The following is a 24,211-nucleotide window of genomic DNA, read 5'->3' as shown; positions in this document are numbered from 1 at the left end:
CACTGCGAATACACGTATTCATTTTGCACAGAAGATCGTGATGGCTCTCGCGAAAGCAAAGATGGCGTATGGTACAGACGCTCGTTCTAATGATACAGCAGATAACGCAACCCACCTGCAGTACGATAGCAAGCCCCGAATGGCCGCTCAACCCAGGCTCATGCAATTTTCATGGCTCTTCGTCAAGAGCGATCCCATCTCCCCTCGTCCTTTAATGTCTTCATGCAAAGCCAAACCTATCAGGCCCCAGGTTTGACAGAGGGTCGGTAGTCTAATCCGTCTCCATCGCGTGAGCAGCGTAGCCACCATTCGGCGCTCCACCGTGAATCATGCTATCATCCTCGGCCATCATCGTCTTCAAGCTCTGCGGGTCAATCAAGGTCGAAGTGCTTGGATCCGGTACCGCGTACATGGTACCTCCTGGCGCAGCGAGCTCGATCGCTGGCAGCATCTTGAGCCTTGGCACAAGCTGGTCTTCGTGGGTGGTGATGAGGCGCGCTTCCTTCAGATCGTGGGAGAAAAGGAAGTACTCCCATAAGTCGCTGGATGCGTTGAGAGCGCGCACGAGGTAGCATGGAATAGCGCTGTTCTCGAACCAGATCGAGACCTCCTTAAGCGCTGGGTAGTGCTTCTGGATCAGCTTCGAGTAGGCGGCTTGGTTGATCTGGAGAGCTTCATTTGAGTCCATGCGGGTCCAGCTGATCCCGAGGACGCGTGTTGCTTCGTCGATGAGAGGCTCGGTCGTGACTTCTCGCATCTCCGGTGGCAGAACAAGCTGAGCTAGGTTATCCGTTTCTGGCGCGTCGGCCTGTACGCGTTGCGACTTCCGAGGTGAGATGGTTGGACGCTTCGCGGGATTGGGCTGAGACTGTTGGCCGTTGATACTGTCGTCGAGCGAAGCACCGGGTTGGGATTCTGCGCCTGCTTCGGATGTGTCCATCATCACATCGTTGACGGGAGTATTGACCGAGCTGTCTCCAGGACCGTCTGCATCGTCGTCTGGCGCGTGGATGTCGCCGCGGGATCGCTTACGACCAGCCAGGGCACCCGGAGTAGTGGCGAGTGAGTTGGCGCCTGCATTTGACACGCCATTGGGAGGTTGACTGGGGTCACATGCGTTTGCGAGGTTACCGCTATTGAAGTATTCACTTGGCGGATTTGCTGGCAAGCCAACGGTAGGCGAAGACGCATAAAAGCTATTTGACGCAGCCATAGCAGTGAAGGCCTCCGGATCAAGTGAATAGTTCAGTAGCATTAGTTGCCCCAGATATCAGGCCAATTGTGGTAGTGTGTAATGATCTGGCTTGTGATCACTCCCCAATGGTTGGACGGCCTGGCCGAGGTGAGAAGGTGATGTTTGTCGGAGGAATGATGTTGAGTAAAAGCTAGGTGTGTTTCAGCGATTGATGACACAGTTTGTAATCGATGTCATGTAAGGTGTTGGCTTGTGAAATGTTGTCGGATACGAGTGAGGTGTAAGTGAGGTTATGTCGGAGGAAAGAGAGTGATTGGAGCCAGAAGAACGCTCTTGAAGCCCATTGGCAGAGAAGGGTGTTCCCGCTTCGCTCCTGCCAGCCACTACCCCAGATTCTGTCGGACCGATGATCGCCGAAACTTCCGAGCGAATCAATCACAGAAGGCAGCCTCAAATGTTCAGAGGCCTTCTCACGAGCAAGCCTGGAAAAGAACAAGAGGATCGGTGTAGCCTGCGAGCGGTGTTGTTGGTGTAGGAGTTTGTCAGTCACGACTGGCATGAGAGACCCGAAGACTTCCTCGGAGACGACTAAGACAGCAGCGTAGCGAGGAAAGTTCTTACCGTCCAAGCGAGGGACCGTGAAAGCGGCCCCAATTAGGATATCTGGCAGTCTTCTCCGGGACCTGGATGTAACCGAAAAGGCCACATCAGTCTCGTAGACCTTTCTTGTCTGTGAGAGATTCTTTACATCTCCCGCTCTGACCTAGTAGGCCGGTTTCACTGTCCCTCGCTTGCTGTCTAAGGAAAGAAGGTACGGAAAAGAGGACTGCAAAGGAGGAAGTGTGTGGAGTGCCACGCTTTCATCAAGGGAAATTCGTCCAGGCTCATCAATCCTGCTCAACACAGAAGAGATGTCAAGTTGACCGCAGCGTTGCTGCTGGGAGAAGCCGGGTTGCTGCACTCGAAGATAGACTGTAATAGTCTTGATAGCGTCTCGGTCCATACACTTGTATCAGTCTCGCAGACAGCGAGGCTCGTCATTGGAGCCGTGGCTTGTAGCTCATTCGATGGTGCCAGAGCAGCAGTGCTCTTTCTCTCAAGCGTGTTATGGCTCCAATGGCTAACCTTCTCTTTCGTTCCAGCAGGGAAGATGCTGGGCACAGAAGGCGGACGTGATATTCATGAGTCTTGTGCCATAGGAGAGACTGGTCGAGGAGGAGGAAAGATCCGCACCGCAGAGATGTATTGAAGTGAATGACAATGAAGTCTTGAAGCCTACCTCCTTGGAGTCTTCGCTCAGGCTGCTGCTACTGGCGGAACATTCGGAATCAGCCTGTTCTGAGCAGTCGTAGAACGTTGCGGCATGGCGTTTGCCTCTTGGAAGAATCCGCAAAGCAAGCCACGGTCATGAAAGCAAGGCCAATAGGACTTGAAAGGCGGTAAAGAAGAAACGCCATGCGGCAGGCGGAGGCAGCACCAAGCACGACTGCGGTACGAAACAGCTGCTATAAAAGCAACCAGCGCGGCAGCACCGTAGGATAAATGCAACGTCTCTGGGCTGGTCCGGCGTGGGGAAGCGGTCCCGTGGGCGGGTGGGAGGTCTAGAACTTCCCCAGGGTGTAAGTAAGCAGCGCGTGCGATGAGATGTCGTCTCGTGTGGAAGCACTGTAATCCCCCACGCGGAGGGTGGGTTGGAGATCGGGAGAACGCTCCGCCCTCCGGTAGTACCGCTGATGTGGCAGCGAAACGAAGGAGGCCGAGGAGGAGCGGATAAAAGCTCTTGAGCGGGAGGCGAGTCATTCAAGGTCATGAGGACGGGTTGGCAGCAGCTTCATCAGCAAGCCGCGGCGAAGCTTGGGGGCGCAGTGTGCGAGACGAGGCAGGCCGGACGCTCTGGCGATGCTTGCTGTATATGAAGCATCAAATAAACAGCATGGACACAACTTCAAATCCACAGCAGGGTCCAGGCCTTCGTCTACAGGTGATCAGCGCCTCCCTGGTCGAAGAGTGCCGAAAGCTGCCGCGGACCGTGGCGGCGGCGAGGGCAGAATCTCGGTACACACAAGGCCCTGCATCAGACCTCGTCCTTGCTTTGATCGCTTGTACAAGCAGCTCCAGTGGGAGGCTACGGGAACCCACGATGGCGTGCTCTTGAAAATGCCTCGATCAAGTTCTCCGGCCGCGAATCTCACGTGCGGAGGGAGTGGATGGAGTTTCTTGCACGAGCCTTTCGTTAGTGTGTTGGGATTTCTTCTAGAAGGGCTCCACCTGCTCCCAGAGCCACTGCATCTCATACGGGCGGGTCGTGTATGGCGTCGAGATGGCACAGCGCAATCCGTGCTTCACGGCATGTCCTCGGACTGCGGGAAGATGTCCCTAGAGAAGCGGTGGCTACGCATCTTCGAAGCAAAAACATGGTCACATGCAAAGAGGTAAGCCGGTTCCTGCATCTCGCTCACGCTTAGACGAGGCCGCGTGCATGTGCTCCCACGCCATCCTGAATGCACGCGGCCGGCTCCAAGATTTGGCTTGCTCTTCATTAGTACCTTCACTCCCACTCTTGCCTCGCAGGTCAATCAGTACCTTGACGTGGCCACCATCGGGGACTCGGACATACCGCGCCGCCTCTTCACAGAACCTTACTGGACCCGGAATATCGCCGAGAGTCTGAGCGCCACTCTCACATGCTGCAGCTTCAATAAGAATAACGTGGTGCGCATGCGATGTCGATCCGGGGCGCGGTCACTTCGACATCACCTCACAGCACAACCACTCCTCTTCCAAACAAGATGCCTTCGGCCAATACAGCTTCAGCATCGCCCTTCTTGCTCAGAAAGGACGACGTGGAGTGTCTCGCTCACTCGGAAGGCTTCAGCATTCTCAGAGAGCACCTTGCTGAGCACTACAACTTCGAGTCAGTCAACCTGACTTCATTCACGCGACCATTCGCTAACCATAGCACAGCCTCTGCGACGAGCACACACCCGCCTATCTCGAAGACCGTTCACGATGGCTTATGATTCGCGATGTTCTTCATGCTCTGTTAGTGCCGGTCGTGGAGCTCTTCGACAAAGCTCTCAGCCTGGCGGCTTTGGCAACTAACGCCACCAAGTCGGAGGACCTCGAGTATGCATTCACAGGGCAAGCCCGCAGCGCATTCCTATGGCTCCAATGTTTCCTGTCCAGCGAGAAGGAACGGGAATGGTGTTACACCCGAGGCTGCCCTGCGTGCGTCATCGATCACTCGCTTGACTCCGAGTTCTGTGTCAGATTACTCTACACTGCGTGCTTGCTCAGTGATGTGCACTACCCTTTCACGATCGACGGCCCTACGCTACCTTCCTTCATGTTCTTCCTGGATTCACTCGAGCGAGCGTTGGCACGGGATGCACTCTACGGCCCGGACTTCTTCGAGATGACCCAGCCAAAGGCCGTGGCGACGCGCAACGGCATCGAAGAGCTAATCCACCAATGCATCGAACTCGACGTCGTGATCAGCCAGGCTTCCTCACCCTCCGACCCGAGCTCACCACAGTCGTCCGTACCCGGTAGCCCTAGTCTGGCACCATTAGGAGCGACTCCATCATCGGGCTTGAAGGTCAAGCGTAGTAAGATTGCGCGAAGACAACTGAAGCTGCAGGTGGAGGAGGAGCAGTGGATGGACGAGATGCTGAAGCGTTGCTGGGATCAGTTGCAGCCCGCTCAGCAGGGCCAGGTTTCGACGCCTACTCAGAGTCTGGATGCTGTGCTGAAGGAAGGTCCGACTGTGTCTGTGACTGAGCTGCGGCCGAGCGGATGAACTGATGAAGACCTTCAAGGTGGTTCAAACGACAAATGGATGATCCAACGATGCCGAATTAAAGGAGAGGCTCTGGTGGACCTCTCTGAAAATTGAAAGCGGCTCAACAGAGATCGGGTACAGAGAGCCTTACCAACGATGAAAGCCAGAAGGATGGCGAACCGGCGGCGGAGTGGATTGAGCCACTGAGCACACCATTGGGGAAGCCGCAAAACCACGCGAGGGAAGCAAGGATTGGGACAGCACAGGACAACAGAACTGTCAATGCGAGAGGCTTGCTTCTGCCCATTGATCGTGGCATCGGGATAAGAATAAGTAGAAGAATGCGTAGGTGTCAGCGAACACTGCGGGAGGAAGACCAGTATCATCGTCGTAGACTAGTCTATATTGAATGAACATTGTTGACAACTCTTCCTACTTCAAACTTGCTATATTCGAGCTACTTTGTTGCCGGCAGCATTTACATGCTTGGCTTTGTCCACTCCGATCTGCTGCAGTCGGGTGCTTTAAGAGTGAAACACATTTTCACGTGTCAGGCCAAAATCGTGCACGGCCCCCAGCTTGAACTCAAATTCAGAGCACATGCACGAACGTCACTCTCGCCTAACACTCCAAACACACTCGACCTTTACCTCGACTACGACGGACTTGAAGCGAGACAACATCCGCCTTTTGGACCTGTACACCATGCGATAGTAGCGGCAAACCCACAAACACAGCGTGTCTTCATAATGGCGTCCTCAACCCAACTCCGGACGACCCAAGAAGGCGGAGACTATGGCACAGGTTCAGGCTTTGGGAACATAGTAGTAATACTCGCCGGAGTATCTGCTCTGGTGGCAATCATCATTACCATCGTGTACGCAGCGTCCACAACAATAACTACCATATGCAGGCAACAAGCTAACACAACACCCCCAGCTCGATCCTCCTCCAGTCCAAGAACTACCGCAAACCCCTCCTCCAACGCCACGTCGTCCGTATCATGATGCTCGTCCCCCTCTTCTCCTTGGCCAGCTGGGCCTCCCTCACCAGCCTCAAAGTCGCCTTCTGGATCGACCCCTTCCGCGACGTCTACGAAGCCTTCGTCCTCTACACCTTCTTCCAGCTGCTGGTCAACTTCCTCGGCGGCGAGCGGAGCTTGATCATCATGATGCATGGGCGTCCGCCGGTGTCCCATCTATGGCCCGTCAATAAGATTCCAGGAATGCATAAGGTGGATATTAGTGACCCGCACACGTTTCTGGCGGTCAAGAGGGGGATATTGCAGTATGCGTGGATTAAGCCGCTGCTGGCTATTGCGACAATTGCCATGAAAGCTACGGGCACATTTAAAGATGGGATTATCGGGGTGAGTTCGGGGTATTTTTGGACGAGTTTAATATACAACATCAGTATCTGCTGGTCGCTCTATGATCTGGCGCTGTTTTGGGTGTGCATGAGCGCAGATCTGCAGCCTTTCAGGCCGATGCCGAAGTTTTTGTCAATCAAGGGCATCATCTTCGCGAGCTGGTGGCAGGGCTTTTTTCTGTCGATTTTGGTCTGGCTGGGTGCGATACCTTCCGTTGGAGGCGGCTATACTGCGGACAACCTCGCGGTGGCGATTCAGGATGCTCTGATCTGCTTTGAGATGCCGCTGTTTGCTATCTCGCACTGGTATGCTTTCAGCTGGAAGGACTACGCGGATCAGACGATTTCAGACGCCAGGATGCCGATGAGGTTCGCTTTCAGGGACATGTTTGGCCCGAGAGACTTGATTGAAGACGCGAAGGAGACGTGGTCGGGCAATAAGTACGAGTACCGCTACTTCGATGCTGAGGACAATGTTCTTGCACACGAGGACTCTACCAGCCGAAAAGCAAGGATGGCCGAGGGCATGCGGTATGAGCGAGGAGGAAGAGGGAAGTACTGGATTCCTGCATCAGAACCGGCGAGTGCGAAACAGCCACTCCTCGCTCGCTTCGCAGATAGCCATGCGAGAACGATGAGTCCCGGCAATCGTCAAGAAACCGGCAGCAGTCGATCAAGCAGCCATGTGAAGACGTACGGCACTGGTGCTGGATCCGATGAACTTGAACTGGATGCCGAAGAGGAGAGACTGTACACGTCTGCGCGAGCACTGGAGTTCGGCGACTGGAATTATCCTGTAATCAACACACACTACGCCACCCGTCAGGATCAGCGAAACGCAGACCCGAATATGCTCTCGGGATCAACAAACCGCAATATTCTGCAGCCTACGAAGGAGAACAAGCGCAGGCGGCAAAGCAGAATACAAGACATGAAGAAAGAAGTGCACCAGCATAACGAACCAGGAAGCTCCTCATCCCACCGCGGCAGTTCGAGCAGCGGCGACGGCTCCACGATGGCCAAAGGCAAAGAGAAGCTCCAATCTGTCCCCGTCGTTGGCCCGATCCTTGAGCGCGCCATTTCCACCGAATCGGCTGAGTCCCACTCTTCACAACTTGTAGATCTTGTCATCGAAGACGAAGAAGCAGAACAAATCGACCGCGTCCGAGCGCGAAAAGAAGGCGGACCAGGCTGGAACAGCGTCGAGCAGCGACACTATGTCAAGACGTTCCCGGGTCAAGACGAGGCGGAGGAAGTCCGGCAGGGTTTCAATCCTGATAAGCCAGAACAAAAGGTCAGGGATGCTACGCATACACTTGATGCGCCGCCGGACGATATGTTAGCGACGAATGAGGCGCAGGGGAAGGATGAGACGGGTGCAGAGCAGCCTTGGGAGGAGAGGAGGTACAGTGGGGAGGGGGCGTTTGATGATGAGCGGGCTGCTTGGGGGAGTAAGTGATGTGGTTGAAGTTTCAAGGGCGTGATTTTCAGCGGCGGCGTTTGCGAGCATGAGGGTGTGTTGGTGGTGGGCTTTTGCTGTTCGAGATACCATCTTGTTTATCGCTTTCGAACGATGAGACCTACCTGTACGCTGCAGCAAATTCTTTGGTTCGGACCAAATTTCGTTGTTCGTGCGGACGGGTTTGCTCGCCCCGCTGCAGTGATGAAACACCTTCTCTTTGACATGACCAGATGATCTGAGCTCTGTACGTGTAGCTCGGGGAAGGAACGGCTGTCTTCTTCTCGGTCACCTCTGCGCCGTCTCATCAGAGCCTAGCTCGACGGAGAGGTGGTTCCATCGCAAATCGACAAGCCTCCGGGCAAGAGCAGGTGTTCAAGTGTAGATGTAGGCAGCACATACAGTCTATGAGAATCAACAAAACGTCCGGAGAGCCCAATCCAAACACAGAAGCAGTCTATATCCATCCCGGACATCAACCATGGAGACCCGGAAACGTCTCGACCATAAAGAGGCCGCCATCAGCCCAACCTCACCTTGCTCGCATCAGCAGCAGCCTTGCTCACCTCCAGTCAGCCCCAGCCCCTCATCCTCAGGCCTGGCCTGGCCACAAGCGATGCTGCAAGAGCTCACCATGCTCACGCGGCCAGACCCAAGCATCTCACTCAGCAAGCGAGACCACTCGAGGCTCTGCCACACCCTCCCAAGTTGGTCGTCGATGGTGAATGTGTTTGAGGTCAACTGCCTCGTGTCACCGCGGGTAGACGGGAGGTCGGAAGCCGTGAGGGAGACATGGCTACCAGTGGTTTGATCTGGATAGTGCATGCTTGAAAGTTGTATGCGGCATATAGAAGGCTGAAGGGCAGCATGTAAGTCTGGTAAGCACGTTCTTTTGAGGCCGGTTTTGGGGGTATATCTCATTTTCTTCTTGTTCCTTCTACACAACTCTACTCTGCCTCTGTATCCAAGTATTCAAGCAAGACTTGAGACGGTCGCCCTGTGGTGCAGCATGGCGGCCATCTATGGTACCCTATTCGGCACAACCACTGTCTTGCTCCTCCTTCTCCTCCTACCAGTATACGTAGCAGGCTACGTGGTCTACCAACTCCGCTTCCACCCTCTCGCACGATATCCAGGTCCTGTACTCGGCAGAGTGACAAAACTCCACGACCTTTACCATGCGTACAAAGGCGACAAGCACGTCACACTCTACCAGCTCCACCGGAAATATGGTACCATTGTTCGCTTCTCGCCCAATACCCTCTCGATCAATGACTCAGCGGCACTGAAAGCGATCTACTCCCACGGTGCTAACGTCGAGAAGGGCGAGTTGTACAAGTGCTTCCGTGCTGCCCCCAATGCCGTCAGTACCCTGTTGGCGACCGAGAAAGACCAGCATGCTCGCAAGCGGCGTGTGATGGGCCAAGCATTCTCGGATCAGGCGCTGAGAGGGTTGGAGCAGTATGTGCAAGAACATGTGCAGAAGCTCGTTGATAAGGTCGGTGGAACGGTGGCGCAGCCTGTAAAGGATGGGAAGGGATGGAGTGGACCGGTGGATATGCGGAGTTGGTGTAATTGGGTGGTGTTTGATATCATGGGCGACCTGGTAAGTTTCTACAGCTCACGAACTTCGTTTGAGGACAGCAATGTTGACCTAGCGAACATAGGTATTTGGCAAGTCCTTCGGCACCCTGGGAGAGAAGCCAGAGAACCGCGAGGGCATCCGTCTCCTGGGCCGAGCAGCGAGGCGTAATTACACTGTGGCAGCTATGCCTGAGCTACTCCACTACAAGTTGGAAAGATGGCTCCCGCCCTTTCGAGGCCTATATCAGGATCGCGCCAAGTACCTGGCCTTTGGCAAGAAGCAGGTCATGGCGCGGCTCAAGGACCAGGCGGACGGTGTCACGGAGGCAGGGCGAAAGGATATCTTCTCTTTCCTTCTTTCCGCGAAGGATCCTGAGACGGGCGAAGGGTTTCCGATGCCAGAGATCATGATGGAAGGAAACACGCTCATCGTAGCTGGCAGTGACACGAGCTCAACGTAAATCTTCCCTTCAATGCTGACAGAGACTATGGCTCAGCTAACGTCGTTCCCAGTACCCTTGCCGCCACCCTCTACTACCTCACCTCCAACCTCCAAACCCTCCACCGCCTCCAAAAAGAAATCCGCGACACCTTCTCCAGCCCCGACCACATCCGCCACGGCCCCCAACTCCAATCATGCACCTACCTCCGCGCCTGCATCGACGAATCCATGCGCATGACCCCTGCCGTGCCTGGCCTCTTACCGCGTGTAGTCCTCCCAGGCGGCCTGCAAATTCCCGCCCTCGGTCTCGACCTGCCCGCGGGTATAAACGTCGGATGCTGTATCTACGCCCTCCACCACCACGAAGACTACGTCGTGGATTCCTTCACCTACGACCCTTCCCGCTGGTTAAAGGGCGAGGGACACAAACAGGATAAAGAAGCTCTCCAAGCGGTTTTCAATCCTTTCTCGATTGGGAATAGGAGTTGTCTGGGCAAGCCGCTGGTGTACATGGAGCTGGGGGTTGCGATTGCGAGGTTGGTGTGGGAGTTTGATTTGAGGTTGGCCGGGGAGCAATTTGTGGATGCGGGGATTAGGAGGGAGGTGGAGGAGGGGAGGAGACGGAGGGAGGAGTATCAGGTGCAGGATTGGTTTTTGTCGAATAATTTTGGCCCGTGGGTGGAGTTTCGGAAGAGGGAGGGGTTGGTGGATGTGAGTTGAGTGGAACGTATCGCGGACGAAGTAGCCTTTTTGAGCTAAGTTGGTAGGCGGAGGATATGCCATTGAACGCTCGTTAAGCGAGTGTGGGACAGAATAGCGATCATTCTCCTGTCATGGTGACAACGCCGCACGCTGAACACAGCCCACATTAGGAACACCAAGCCAACGGCTATTCTTAAGAGGCATTGACGGCATAGGCTTTCACAGCCGGCTCCTTGGTCACTCTTGGGTCGCCGAGACTAAGCAGTGTCAGTACTCAGTATTCAACGAAATTATGGCGACGGTACTCACATGAAGCCGCCCACGACGTCGTTGATATCACCCGCCACCTGGTTCGCAACGGAGACACTCATGGTCGGAGCCGTGATCCTTAGGCAGGTGCCGATTGTGCCAAAGATGTCCGATCTCGCCCGCGACACGCTGGCCTTGCCACCATGCTTCAGCGCATCCAGAGCCAGTGCAAAGCCGGCAGCGTCCACGGTCATCTGTGGGTGGGAGGTGAGGCGGCCTGGACAAAGGTCTTGTACAGACATCACCGCAGCGCCTGGCAGTTGAGCATTGTCTTTCGGGGGCATCACAATGCCATCGAACACCGACCAGATCGCGGTCGTAGGCACAACAGCACCGAAGCTATCCGCGTGTAGAGCAGCGAGGTAGTTCGAGCCGCTGCTCTGCTGCCAGATGGAGGCTTGACAGAGTTTGCCGACGCAGATGTTGGAGAGCTTGCTGTCGAACAGCTCGATGCCGGCGAAATCTGGGGAGAGGGCGATGAAGGCGCTTGCGATGCTCGCGGTGCTCGGCCAGAAGCGGAGAGCCCACTGGGTGACGGGACCGCCTTGGGAGTGCGTGATGATAGCTGGCCTGGCGCCACTGGAGAGGGTGCTAAGTTGGTGGATGGCGTAGGCGACGTACTCGGAGGAGGTTTGCATGTCGCCCATTGCTCGGCCGGCTAAGATACGTCAGTGGTCTGGACTCGAGAGCAGGTGTAGGACCTTCTTACGTAGAGTTACATAGCACGCAGTGTAGCCCTTAGAACGCAAGGCTGGCACATAGCCTTCACCCCATGTCTCTTCGCCCGTCGAGCCGGTGCCATGAACAAGCAGTACTGGCGGCGAACTGGCGGTCGGGTTGCCGTTCGGGCATTTCAGAGCTGCGGCCAGCGTAGCAGTATTGACCGTAAATGGAGCATCGCCGCTGAAGACGAAGCTCTGGACCCCGCGTTCCTTGACTGGTGCGGCAAAAGAGAGGACGCTGAAGATCAACAGCAGAAGAGAGAGGTAAGAGTCCATGATGGCAACGAGCGTGAGAATTGCGGTCAAGGAAACGAGCGTGTTGGAAACGAAAAGAGGATTCCTACCTTTCTCCCGTGAAGGATGGCGGGTGTTCAAATGTCTTGTAGCAAGTGCATGGGCCGCGACTGCTGCTCCATTCTGTGCCTCCCCGGAGGACGTTATGCGTGATCCCAAAGGTGTTCACGTTTCCGTGGCTTGTGCCTCGAATAAAGGCACTGAGAGGTACATTGTGACAGGCTGCCAAGGCACATGAGCATACCAGGGGGTCAAGCTTGATCTGGAAGCACTTTGTCTCATGAGATCCGAGCGTGTCCCACTGCGGTCGGTCGCCTGCGATAGAGGACGATTGAAGTGCTCCTTGAGAAGGTGACTGGCTGCCAACAAGTCCAGGTAGATTTCCGCATGGAATGTAGGCGCGGTACGCTGCATTACAAGCTCGAAGGACGCGACGAATGAGGTCGCGTAGATGGCTAGATGGATGTGTTTCAGGAGGAAGAGGCGCATCCGGCCCGTCCTTGTGAGCAGAATCGCGGTCTTCGACTGCGAGACCCTCTTTGTTGAGGACTCTCGTGACGGAGATGCAAGCTCGAGGTGATAAAGAAGACGATGAAGTAGCGGGACGTGTGGTGGACACGCGGAAGCTGTCACATGCACAGCATGCTGCGCTGGCGACTGGCCTCGGCTTCCAGCGGCCTTGCTTCCAGTTCCACCTTCTCAAAGCAACTTATACCTCTCGATAAGCAACATCACGAAATCCTGAGATCCGTACAGTCTTCCAGAGCCCTCGAACAAGCCAGAAGTGTAGTACGAAGCAATCATGCATTCCTCGTGCCCGAAGTGTGGCGCGTCTATCGCAGGAGGTAGCAAGACCTGCGGAAGTTGTGGCAGCGTAAGTAGTATACAAGATCGTATCTGCCATCGTACTTGCTAATACCCAGAAGACTTGCCCGCAATAGATGCGTTTGCGATACTCCGGAAGCGGAGTCCTCCATCGATACGATCAGTAGAGGACTCGACCAGCCGGATTGTGGCAGCATGGAGTTCGCAGCTGACTTGAGAGCGAGGACGATTCGATGGAGGTTATGATTGATAATGGATCACGAAACTCACGACATCTTTACGAATTCAAATAACGTATTTACTTCGGTGGATGGACCTGAAGATTCACCCACCCGTCAGTTCGAGTCACGACACAACACGGCCGCCACCACAGGACAGAAAGCGGTGCAAGAAGATCATGATTAACGCGTCGTAACTTCCACGCCATAACCAACTATGCTGCTATAACGACAAATGAACCCAAACCCATACCCATCACTTTCAATGCTCCGGTCCTCGCGGACATACCTCTCTCTAGCTTCCGGATTGTCGTGTTCCCGCCTGCCTCTCGCTGTGCTGTGGTCCCTCCCAGGGCCACCCGTGGGCCTCTCATGCCGAACTCCTCGCCTGCTGAGTGTAACGCTGCAGAATAGCTTGATAAAGACTCGAGTATGGTACAGAGAAGGAAAAGATCTTTTTCGTCTGCGTCAAGGTTAGTGAAGAGCAATGGGCGCTGGCAGACGCTGAATCGTACCTTATGACTTCTGCGAACAGGGCCGGCAAGTCTTCACTTTGCACTTTGCGCACTCGTAGATGTACCAATGCGGTCCGGAATGGCATTTGTTGCAGTTCCAGAGGATGAGCGTGGTGTCGGATTTGATCACCTTGAAGCTGTGCTCGCATTTTCCTGGCTTTGCCATTGCTGTTCGGGATGTCAGTCGTGTGCATTGCAAAGACATCGTAGAACCGTTTCTTACTGATATTTGTCTTGCTGAAGTCGCTTGCCTGGGGCTGCTAAGGAGTCCTCCGTTGGTCTCTTGAATCGATCGATCCCGTGCCGACTTTGCTCCCGAAGGTCTTGAGTCGTAGTTGCGATGACGATGACGTTGTAGTATGTTGTTGAGGATGTTTCGAAAAGCCCAAGTTGCAAGCAGGTCGGATGGCAAGTGAAGGTCAGACTAAACGAAGGACGGGCAATGCTTGAACGTTGGACGCAAAAAGCCAGGCAGGCCACCGGAGCTATATAGCAGCTGGAGTCGGAGGATCAACGACACTGAGATCGAGGGTTGCTGCAAAGGCGTTGACACTGAATGAGAGATCCTTCCTTTATGCCATCCACCAGGTGAAGTGGAAGCGCAGCCCGTGACAGCTCCGGCGCACACAACTGTCGTCGAATGCAGCAACTGGAAGATGGAAAGAGCAGTGGAGGCAAGATCTGGTGATACCATGGAAGGGTGCAGTCGGTGCGACGTCCTACCCTTTTCTCCCTCGTCCACAGCCCATGGTCATGGCGTGCTGAAAGCGGAAAGCAGTCAGAAGCAGTCAGAAGCTAAAGGCTGCGTGGCTCTCCATCCGCCCGCCGCCACGGCGGTGGGATCGTAGTGAGAGAAGGGCAGATCCCTGCGGTAGGGCCAGATAGGCAGGTCTCCCTGTTCGCGACAAGGTGTGCGCAAGCAAAGGACAGTTTCTCGAACGGTGGCGTCGTCCCCAAGAGCAGCCCCCGACGAATCGGCACGCCATCCCAGCTACCAGTCACCGGGACCCATTCCCGCCGCTGATGCAGTTAGATCTGGGTTCAGGTTCGTGCTCCCTAGATTTGGCGATGCAGATATAGATCTAGGCCGCGTTGACATTCGCTGCCGTCTCAGGGGCGGGATGAAGAAGAGCCGACGAATCGTCTTTCCCACCCTGGAGACGTGACTTTGGCATTTCTCACAGCCGCCGGCAGAATCAAGACGAAAGCAGGCATTCGAAGAGACTTCAGGGAAGTCCGATTGCCCTATCAAGCGCGGTGCAGGAGCCTTGCATAAGCCACTGCGCCGAAGCAACGGCGCCGCGACCAAAGCGTGGATGAATGGCGAGTCAAGGACATGGCGGACGAGGCTCCAATAGATTTCTCCGCCACGGTCAACACCTCCAATTGAGACTGGTATGGCGTCGTGGGTCTTTACCGCCGGACAGGTTGTCTAGGCTGCAAGAAACACCCCCAAGCCATAACCTTCTGGAAGCACTTTGGAAGCGGACGAAGCTCAAGCCGTTTCGGCAAGCCCAGGACATGACACGCCAGCGCTACTGTAGAGCGAACGGCATTTCCCACAGCCTACATTCTCCGAGCAGAACGACTTCTGTGGCTTGCGGCTGGGTTGACCTGTCAGAACACCTCACTACACCTCCATACTGCCAACACACAATGCGATGACTGCGTGATGCCCTCCTTCGTAACGCGCTGGAGCTAGAAGCTTGCGTCTTGTCTGTACGACCCGGAACACGTCCGCGAGAAACAGCATGACATTTGCCCGGATCAAAGCTCCTCGATGTGGTTGTGAAATTGTCACATGTCGCATATATCTCAACACGGTCTTTGCTGACTACCCCAACACCCACATCTACCAGACATCCCAGACATCCCAGACATCCCAAAGACCCGGTTACGAATAGAGGCGTTCATGCAGCCACACCTTGAAAGTCTGCGCAACACCCCGGCCGGTATCCGATCGAGATCGCTGTGTTCGGCCAGTGGATATGCAACCCGTGACAAAGTGGTCGCGAAGAATATGTCCGAGAGCTTGACATGTCAAATCAATGCCAGGATGACATGCATGTTGCGCCGGCGTCAGTTGTTCGGCACGGGCGCTTAGTGGAGTTGAGGATCCGCCGGACGTTGCATATGACAGTATGGAGATGCTCGGTCGTGATGTTCACGTCGACCACCTACCCAGATGGACAACAAGGCATGTCGACTTGTCTACTCAGCGCTGTTCGCTGGAAGTCTTGTTGGCGTCGCTACGCCACTGAGGAGGGAAGCTGGAGAAGCGCGGTCCTGGAGCTCGAAGCAGAATGGTCTGACAACGAGTGCTTCACACCTCTTCATCCTCACCATCGCGGAAGTGCTGTCTTCCGCGCGGTCAGTCCCGCCCTCACATCGCCCAGACGCAGCCATCTGAGACCTTGCGAGCCCACCAAACGCTAGAACATTAACCATAACTGCCGGACCGGGACATGGAGAAGGCTTGTTCGCTCCAGCGGCCCGGGCTACGACGTGTCACGGAGGCGCTCTCGCTCGGAGGTGAGCCGAGCCCTGGGGGTACAGAGCGGCGCTGGGGGGCTGTTAGGCCCAGGTTGACGGATCCACTGTGTCGCGCAACTGGGAAGCTAATGCAGGTACAGTCTCAGCGTTGGCGTGGATGACTGTTGTGGTGGACATAGGGCAGGAGTTTCTTTGCGCATACCGGATTTGGTACGACGGGTTTTTGTGAGGTTGAGATGGGATGTCAACTGACTTGACGTCGTGAAGAGAGCACATGACATGACATCCGGCAATCATGATGGATGTTCTTTTGAATGACAATGCATACCTAAGGCGCCAAATGCACACCAACCATCCTGCTCACTCGCCACCAACGGTCCTAACGGTGCTCCACGGCATCACGGTACTCGGCTTCCTCTCCTTCGTATGCCTGGACGGAATACTATTGCGCCTTTCATTGGCTTCGTCGTCATCATATGTCGCATCCAGCATGAAAGGACTCCGCGCCCGGATCGCCTCGCCCTTGAGCAGCAGAATCAACGGCACAGCACTCAGAACAAGTGCGATGAAGCCGATCAAAGAACTCGACCATTGGAACCCATGATCGCGGTACAGCGCTGGGGTGGCGAGAGGCAGGAAAGCGCCAAAGACGTTCCGGCCGAAGGACGCTGCGCTGAGAGCAGAGGCGGCGTACTTCTCGTACGCATCGGCCAGGTAGTTGACAACCGCCAGGTAGATGCTGTAGATCCCGATTCCAACACAACCAATTCCAAGCGCCGGCACGATCCAAGGAAGGGAGCCAGAGCTCGCTCAGCCATACCAGAACATGCCAGCCGTGAACAGCAGCGAGCCAGGGACGGCAAAATAGAGGCGTGCCTCTGGAATCGGCTTTCCAGGTCGCTCCATGTTCCGCCCGGCAGATTTCAAGTACAGCATATCCTGGACCGGATTGAGGATCGTTGCGATGATCGCACCGCATGATAATGCAAGCTGGATCATTGACGTCTGGAAGGTATCGAATCCATAGAGCTTGCTCAAGACGATCGGCACACTGCTCTGGAACAAAAAAAGAATTCCCCATGCAAAGCTGACCCACAGCGTGAAGCTGCTGACCACAAACTCAGTGAAGAGCATCTTCGTCGGCCGCATGAAGGAGATCTTTAGAGATTTCAGGATGCCAGGCTTGTCCAGCTCCGAACGGGCGAAAGCTGTCCGTTGGCCTGCCTTGCGCATCTCTTGCGCTCGCTTGGCTAGAATCACGTCGCCTCGAGTCTCTCTCAAAATCCAGTAGAAGAAGGGCAGGAAGGCCGCATCGACGATGAGCTGGATCCAGTATATCCATCTCCAATTAAGTCCACTTTGGATCGCTCCGCCAATGAATGGTCCTAGGACAATACCGACGACGCTGGTCATCCCGAATATTGACATTGGCAACGAACGCTCTTTGTCGCCTTTCCAAATATCCGTGATCGTGCCTCCGACAATGTTGATGGCTACGGAACTAGCTCCGCCGCCGAAGAAGCGGGTCACTACGATTGTTGCGAACTTTGGGGCTGTCGCCGAAGGAATAATAAAGATGAGGAAGACGATGTATGATGCCTTTGCATGTCAGCTAGCTCGATTCAGCTTGCGCAAGGTGTGGAAGACAACTCACAAGTAGCCCGGCATGCGGCCGGTGTTCTCAGTCAATGGGACGAACAGCAAGGGCGCCACTGCAGCGCCCATGTTCCAGGAAACGAGTGCCAAGGAGGGGTACGGGAAGTTGGTCTCGTCGATGTTCCAGATGTTGGACATCTGCTCCGAAGCAGCTCCGTACGCTCCAGCAGGGATACCAGTGAGGATTGATCTCCAAGCTCGCTCAGTCACTGCGCCGCAGACCAAGTCAGATCGACTTATACAAAGCAGACAGTCAGCGTTACCACCCATTCATACGTCCTTGTCCAATTGAATCTGGTCCTGCTCAGTCTCTCATGTCAGAACTCATAGCAGCAGAGCGAGCTTACGGGTTTTCTGGATCAACTGCTCCATCCCAATCTACGATCTCTACTTCCTCGCCCAGATCGAGGCCAAGTCTATCTCGCTGGGCATCAAGGTGTGGGTGTGGCTCGTTTGCTGCATTCTGTCAGCAATCCGTCTCCGAGGCTTTGCTGATTTGGGCGGTGTTGTACCAATGCCAACATGTCTCGACCGAACGGCCTCTAGATTCTCAATGTCATCATACAGGCTTATGCTGCCTTTATAGTCTTTGCTTTGCTCGGACTCGGGGACTGAATATATACGAGACATTGCTGCGAAATGATGGCTTGGAATGGGATTGTAGAAGGGGATCTGGACTTGCTGTGATATAGAGCGCGAATCGCCCCTAGATTAACTCTTCTCATCGAATCGCCTCCGTCATACGTTCCTTGAAACATGGCTCTGGTTGCCGCTATGAGCTGGAGGTTGGGGTATCAATGCTGGAGAAGATGCTGTGACTCCGCACGAAATGACGGTGCGCACCAATGCTTGACAGCTTAAGAGTATATGTTCCTGAAAGAGAATGTCGAGAGCCTCGAATGGAATGCCATGATAATAGCGGCAGCTGCCACTCTGCTTTGAAAGGACACACTGGAAGGCTCGAAGATGCTGAGCCGGGCTAGAGAGTCCATGGCAGGTCTCCAGGCAAAATCTGGCAACAGGTCTTCGAGTGACCGGATCGACGTATAACCGCGGTACGACTTGGAGTTGGCAATGTCGTGGTAGATTCATGGACGTCTAGTAAGAAAGGGCAAGACGTGAGGTCTAGATGGCCCTCGAAACTGACGACACCTGAGGCACAGTCCCTGCGACCCCACCACGTCCACACTCCAATTCGACGTGCGATCCAGGCCATAGAACGGCCATACCACTGGAGCTGCACTTGCGACAATGGACATCACGGACTTCGTATCCGCGCGGCGGGAGACGCTGCTCATCGCCGATTACAACACCTACCGGACGCAACTCTCGCGCCAGATCCTGTCCACCCGAAAGCGCCTGGGACGAGCAACACCAAAACGAGAGAAATTCGCTGCGAAAGCAGTGACAGCAGAGGACGTGGGCAGCAGTCATGAGTTTGTCCATTTGCTGCTGCTGACGGCGGAGAGGGCCTGGGCACATGCTATGCACATCAAGACCTCGCACACCGAAGACGCGAGCGGGAAGGGCATAACTGGCGCAACGAGACGGCATGTCATTTCGAGATTGGCCAAGTCTGCGAAGACTGCTAGGAACCTACTGGATCTTCTCAGAGAACAAAACGTTTCCAAAGCGAGCAGTCGAGATGTGTTGGAAGGTAGGGCATACGCTGCTTCTCTTGGCGGAGCGGAGGAGTTCGAGAAGGAGTCGGGCGGCGCACAGCAGGCTGGAGAGAAGCGGTGGCATGAGTGTTTGAAGCAGTATTCGGAAGCGAGGGTGATCTATGCTGCGTTACACGAGAATGAGAAGAAGGAAGTGTTCCGGGATATCCTGGCCAACACCGTGGACCCAACGATCAGATACGCCGCCTATCAAGCTCATCTTTCTCGGACAATTGCGATACCTACTGTAGCCAAGCGTTTCTTTCCCAAGGACGACGCCCAACTTGTCAAGGCGGTTGAAACACTGGACCCGTACGCTCTGAAAGACAAGCCTATACCGAAGACGGAAGAAGAGCAGCAGGCCTCACCGCAGGCTGTACCCAATAGCGTGACTTGGAGAGGTAGAAAGGCAAACATTGTCGATGCATCTATAGGCCAAGCACTTGCTTCAGTCACCGCCGCAGAAGCTCGACTGAGATCGTACTTGTCCTCCAACCCGTCCGCTGCCAATCGAGACAAAGCAGCTGCCTACGATGAGGTTCTTGTTGCGTCTCAAGACGCTGCTGATGCCACAAAGCGTGCAATCGATGAGTTGGAGAAGGAAAGGGTCGATGAGGGCGATGCTCGGATGCAGGATCTGCGTGTCACGAGTTTATCCGTCAACTACGACCTGGTATCGTGGCGTGTCGGCAGGAACCGCGTGCTGGTGGGTGCTGAAGACGATGGCATGGCCTTTGAGCCTCAAGTACAGAAGAAACCAAAGCGATTACGCAAGGACGGCACTGAATATCCGGACAAGGAGGAGGGACGGGGCCACAAATTCAGCAGACTTCGGGAACGCATCGTGCTCTACGATGCCAGCATACAGAGCGTCGAATCTGTCAAGGAATTGAGAGGTGCCATGCGAGATCAAACGTTCGTTGACGAGCTGGAGGCGAAGACCAACTACTTCCGCGCGCTCAAATGCCTCAATATCTCATACTCGCATAGCCTCTTAAGCAACCACCTCAATGCCCTGGCCTTGCTGAAGCGTGCTCAAGATCTGCTGTCGACTCCCAGTCTCCCAGCGAAATCTTCATCTGGACAGGATGATGCACCACCGACCCTCGATCTACCGCCTTCCGCAGCACAAAAGCTACAGCAACATATCACCTCATTTCTTGCTCGCACGCATGCTCTGGTAGAGCTGCACAGCCTTGAATCAGCATCCGCCAACACCGCATCGAAGACGGCTGCTCATGCCGCACCCTTGGTCCAGAACCTCAATTCATATCCTGCTTCAGGCACGCAGGTAGACCTCACGAATCTGGTCACCTACCCACCAAAGCTGGAGCCAGTACCAGTGAAGCCTCTATTCCTGGACGTCGCTTGGAATTACATCGACTATCCGGGACGGAAAGCGAAGCCAGCAGAGGCGCAGAAGCCGGCGGTCAATGGTGTGCAGCAGACCCAGGCGGAGCCGCAGAAGAAGAAGGGGTGGTTTGGGTTTGGAAGATGAGAGGGACGCTATTGTTGGAACAACCAGCTCAGTTAAGCACGGTCGGGTGCATTTCTGAGGCTGTCGCCGACTTGCATGCAGGGATGCTCTCTCCCACCAGGGAAGAAACACGATGCCACGTTGTTTTGCGAGCCTTCGTCGGAAGTCCGCAACGGGCGCAACGGAGACATTGTCAGCGATCAGTTTTACGACCGTACTATACGCTTCAATGAGCGCAATGTGCGAGACCCACATACCTCTTCTCTGGCACCTGCATGAGTTGTGCCTGAAAATGCAACGAAAGTGGGCGTCTGTGATGCGTCTAGCGTTCGCGCTAACCTCCACTCGTATTTTGCCAGCATGAGCGGTCGAACAATGGCACCGACCACAATGAATCAGCAACAACGTATGATACAACTTCCTATCCACATTCGATCAAGCGGATTTCGGCCTTACGGATTTACGTTGTGTATCGGCGGTAAGGTGAGGTGGACAGTCCGCTCTGTAGGAAGCAGTCCAGGTATATATCTACGCATGAGCTGTCTCTTCTTCCCACTGCCTCACTACCCTCCATCTCGCACATATCAAGAACAATAAGCACACTAAGCAACCATGAGCACCTCCAACCACGTTACCAACATCGCGATCGTGGGCGCCGGAGGCAGAAGCGGTAAATTCATCGCCGAAGCTCTTATTGGCACTGGCAAGCACAAAGTCACCGCCATCAGTCGCGCCGACAGCACCAGTGCCATGCCTGATGGTCTGCACGGCGTGAAGAAAATCGACTACGACGATACCAAATCCATGGTCGAAGCGTTGAAGGGCCAAGAGGTCCTGATCGTCACAATGGGCGTCATGGCACCAAAGGACACGCAGAAGAAACTCATCGACGCTGCTGTGGAGGCAGAGGTGCCTTGGATTATGTAAATCTCGGCTCACTACACACCATCTTCTCCAACGCACGACTGACTTTTGATCACTACCAGGCCCAACGAATGGGGCGGCGACCCCAACGGCAACAGCAACCCCCAGCTCGCCACCGACACCATGATCGGCGCCGGCGTCGTCGCCATCCGCGACTACATCAAGTCCGCCGGCGGCGACAAGACGCACTACGTCTCCCTCGCGAATGGGTTCTGGTACGAGTTCTCCCTCGCCGGGACTGAAGCACGGTACGGATTCGATTTTGAAAAGAAGAGCGTGACATTTTACGACGAGGGAGAGGGCTACATCACCACTTCGACGTTCCCGCAAGTCGGACGGGCGGTGGCGAAGTTGTTGTCGTTGAAAGTGCTGCCGGAGGATGACAATGACAAGTCTGTGTGCCTGAGTCAATGGAAGAACGGGACGGTGTACGTGAAGTCGTTCCGCATCACACAGAAAGATATGCTGGCGTCCGTCTTGCGAGTGACCGGGGACAAGGAGGAAGATTGGACGATCACGCACGAGGATGTTGAGAGCAGGTATAAGCGCGGGGTGCAGATGATGCAGAAGGGTGATTTTGTCGGGTTCGGGATTCTACTGTACGCGAGGTACTTTTTCAAGGACGTCAGCGCGAGTAAGGAGAGGGAGGTTGATAATGAGAAGCTGGGCTTGCCGGAGGAGAGTCTGGATGAGGCGACCGAGGTTGCGGTGGGGATGGCGAAGAGGGGGGAGAACAATGCCATCCATTGAGCAAGGGTGGGATGGAGGCAGAGCTGTACTTGGTCAAGAATTTATCAATGTGCTTGTCGCACGGCCAACCTGCGCGCCATGAAACAATTGTGATTTTCTTAGGGGTTTTATGCTGAGCTATACCACTGCGTCACTGACATCCGGCTCGAACGCACCCTCCACAACCGACGGTACTGCGTCATGACAGCAACCAGAACACTTGTAGATAAACCACCCTAGCCCGCCCCTGCCGATCGCAAGTTTAGCAAACAATGTTTCATCAGAAGCTCATGTGATTCGCACAACGACGAGTCCGCAGCTTACAGAACCACTGCGGCAATCACCATGGTGAGCGCCATCATGCCCACGTCAAACAGCTTGGACTTGGGACTCTCCGGTTTCTCGCCGTTAAAGATCACCACCTGCCTCTTCAAAGACAAGGGAAACGCCTTCGTAGGCGCCGCCGCACTGCTGGTGGATGATGATGACGCAGCTGAGGCCGAAGCCACATCAGACTTCGCCGTCGTCTGTGGTGACGCCTTCGTCGGATTTGAGGAGGTCAGATCGGACGTGAAGGTAGCAGCTTTGGCACCGATCGTGGGCAGAGGCGCGTCACCATTCACTTCCCACATCCCAGAGGTGAAGGTCGGACACGGTGGTGGGGATGCGGAAGGCTTGTAGGCGTTCTCCGAGACGCCAGTCGGGTTGAGAGTCGCCCAGTGGTTCGAAAGGTTCTCGAAGTCAGGAGAGATGGGGGTTGGAGTTCCGGCCCGGACGAAGCCGTCGACGACATTCGAGGCGGTCGCAGTAGGGTCTTGAGGAGCGGCGTAGGAGATCAGGCCGTAGTTGTTGGCCTCTTCAATCCACTCGTAGATGATTGAGCCAGACCAAGTGTCGGCCATCTCATCACCGAAGATTGCGGTCTGGTCGTCGAATGTCCGAGGTGACGGCGTGTTGCAGCCGGTCTCGGAGAAGAAGATAGGGATGTTGTAGTCGCTGGCGTTCTCCTGGAGCATGTTATATCCTGATTCCTCGTACGTGGTCTCACCACACCATTCGTACGCCTGGTTGTGATATCAGCATGGCCGAAGATGCAGTACTAGGGAGTACCCGTGCCGAGAGCGCAGATTCTGAACAGCGGTGGGGTCAGTACTCACATTCAAGCTGTAGAAATCCAATGCCTCAGTGGAATCGGAACCACAAGCCATGTAGTTTTGCAAGTTGGGACGCAGATCAGCAATGTCGGCGGCTGAGTAGCCCACAGGAATCTCCCGATACCCCATCTTCTTCCTGTAGGCCTTCATATCCCTCGCGGCGGCCTTAACGTACGCTGCGGCAGTGCTGTCTGCGCCGACGGTGAGCATCTCGTTGCCGACAAAGAAGCCAGCAACGTTGTCGTAGGTGTGGAAGGCGTCCATGACCTTCTGGTAAGCCTTGTACATGGTCTGAGTCCAGCGAGGAGGGTTGCCGTCGAAGTAGATGTACGTGTCGAAGGTGTCCAGGTCGATCCAGGCGTAGATGCCGGCGTCCGCAAAGGCTCTCATGCACCCGTCGTGGTCGGCATTGGGCTCCACGTGATACACCCGGATGGAGTTGGCGCCCAGTTCCTGCATCAGGGCAGCGTCGAGTTTGCACTGCTCGGTGTTCACCAGTGGGTCGTCCTCAACTAATTGGTATGCGATGCCTGGACAGAGGTTAGCATAAGCTCCAGACAAGAGGGTGCGGGCTTCACCTTTGACGAAGAATTGAGAGCCTCCTTCCGTGAACAGCTTGGAGCCTTTCACGTGAATCGGTGAGATGGCCAGAGTGTGGCAGGCCAGAGCCAGGGCAGTGAACAATAAGCGTAACATTGTGGCA

At 55.0% G+C, this 24,211-nt stretch overlaps 9 protein-coding genes across 9 annotated transcripts; 5 read left to right on the top strand and 4 right to left on the bottom strand.

Moving 5' to 3' along the window:
* Positions 1–271: 271 nt before the first annotated feature.
* Positions 272–1,213, bottom strand: LTR77_000753 (uncharacterized protein; the record flags this gene model as incomplete). The annotated part of the gene is made up of 2 exons (XM_064798018.1): positions 272–999; positions 1,033–1,213. The coding sequence occupies 2 exons, from the start codon at positions 1,211–1,213 to the stop codon at positions 272–274; spliced, it is 909 nt and encodes a 302-aa protein (XP_064664252.1).
* Positions 1,214–3,984: 2,771 nt separating this feature from the next.
* On the top strand, positions 3,985–4,994 carry LTR77_000752 (uncharacterized protein; the record flags this gene model as incomplete). The annotated part of the gene is made up of 2 exons (XM_064798017.1): positions 3,985–4,109; positions 4,160–4,994. The coding sequence occupies 2 exons, from the start codon at positions 3,985–3,987 to the stop codon at positions 4,992–4,994; spliced, it is 960 nt and encodes a 319-aa protein (XP_064664251.1).
* Positions 4,995–5,725: 731 nt separating this feature from the next.
* Positions 5,726–7,803, top strand: LTR77_000751 (uncharacterized protein; the record flags this gene model as incomplete). The annotated part of the gene is made up of 2 exons (XM_064798016.1): positions 5,726–5,853; positions 5,916–7,803. 2 exons carry the CDS (start codon positions 5,726–5,728, stop codon positions 7,801–7,803), a joined length of 2,016 nt encoding a protein of 671 aa, XP_064664250.1.
* Positions 7,804–8,812: 1,009 nt separating this feature from the next.
* On the top strand, positions 8,813–10,549 carry LTR77_000750 (uncharacterized protein; the record flags this gene model as incomplete). Its single annotated transcript, XM_064798015.1, has 3 exons — positions 8,813–9,409; positions 9,471–9,844; positions 9,901–10,549. 3 exons carry the CDS (start codon positions 8,813–8,815, stop codon positions 10,547–10,549), a joined length of 1,620 nt encoding a protein of 539 aa, XP_064664249.1.
* Positions 10,550–10,724: 175 nt separating this feature from the next.
* LTR77_000749 (uncharacterized protein) lies at positions 10,725–11,838 on the bottom strand (the record flags this gene model as incomplete). Its single annotated transcript, XM_064798014.1, has 3 exons — positions 10,725–10,788; positions 10,841–11,498; positions 11,550–11,838. 3 exons carry the CDS (start codon positions 11,836–11,838, stop codon positions 10,725–10,727), a joined length of 1,011 nt encoding a protein of 336 aa, XP_064664248.1.
* A 4,429-nt stretch (positions 11,839–16,267) lies between these two features.
* Positions 16,268–17,320, bottom strand: LTR77_000748 (uncharacterized protein; the record flags this gene model as incomplete). Its single annotated transcript, XM_064798013.1, has 2 exons — positions 16,268–16,646; positions 16,728–17,320. The coding sequence occupies 2 exons, from the start codon at positions 17,318–17,320 to the stop codon at positions 16,268–16,270; spliced, it is 972 nt and encodes a 323-aa protein (XP_064664247.1).
* A 1,494-nt stretch (positions 17,321–18,814) lies between these two features.
* On the top strand, positions 18,815–20,722 carry SRP68 (signal recognition particle subunit srp68; the record flags this gene model as incomplete). Its single annotated transcript, XM_064798012.1, has 1 exon — positions 18,815–20,722. One exon carries the CDS (start codon positions 18,815–18,817, stop codon positions 20,720–20,722), a length of 1,908 nt encoding a protein of 635 aa, XP_064664246.1.
* Positions 20,723–21,313: 591 nt separating this feature from the next.
* Positions 21,314–22,375, top strand: LTR77_000746 (uncharacterized protein; the record flags this gene model as incomplete). Its single annotated transcript, XM_064798011.1, has 2 exons — positions 21,314–21,624; positions 21,688–22,375. 2 exons carry the CDS (start codon positions 21,314–21,316, stop codon positions 22,373–22,375), a joined length of 999 nt encoding a protein of 332 aa, XP_064664245.1.
* Positions 22,376–22,674: 299 nt separating this feature from the next.
* Positions 22,675–24,204, bottom strand: LTR77_000745 (uncharacterized protein; the record flags this gene model as incomplete). The annotated part of the gene is made up of 3 exons (XM_064798010.1): positions 22,675–23,418; positions 23,512–24,038; positions 24,087–24,204. 3 exons carry the CDS (start codon positions 24,202–24,204, stop codon positions 22,675–22,677), a joined length of 1,389 nt encoding a protein of 462 aa, XP_064664244.1.
* Positions 24,205–24,211: the final 7 nt, after the last annotated feature.

Source organism: Saxophila tyrrhenica, assembly GCF_035928015.1.
Source record: "Saxophila tyrrhenica strain CCFEE 5935 chromosome Unknown scaffold_1, whole genome shotgun sequence".
NCBI lineage: Eukaryota > Fungi > Ascomycota > Dothideomycetes > Mycosphaerellales > Extremaceae > Saxophila > Saxophila tyrrhenica.
This window is presented reverse-complemented; position numbering and strand designations above follow the sequence as displayed.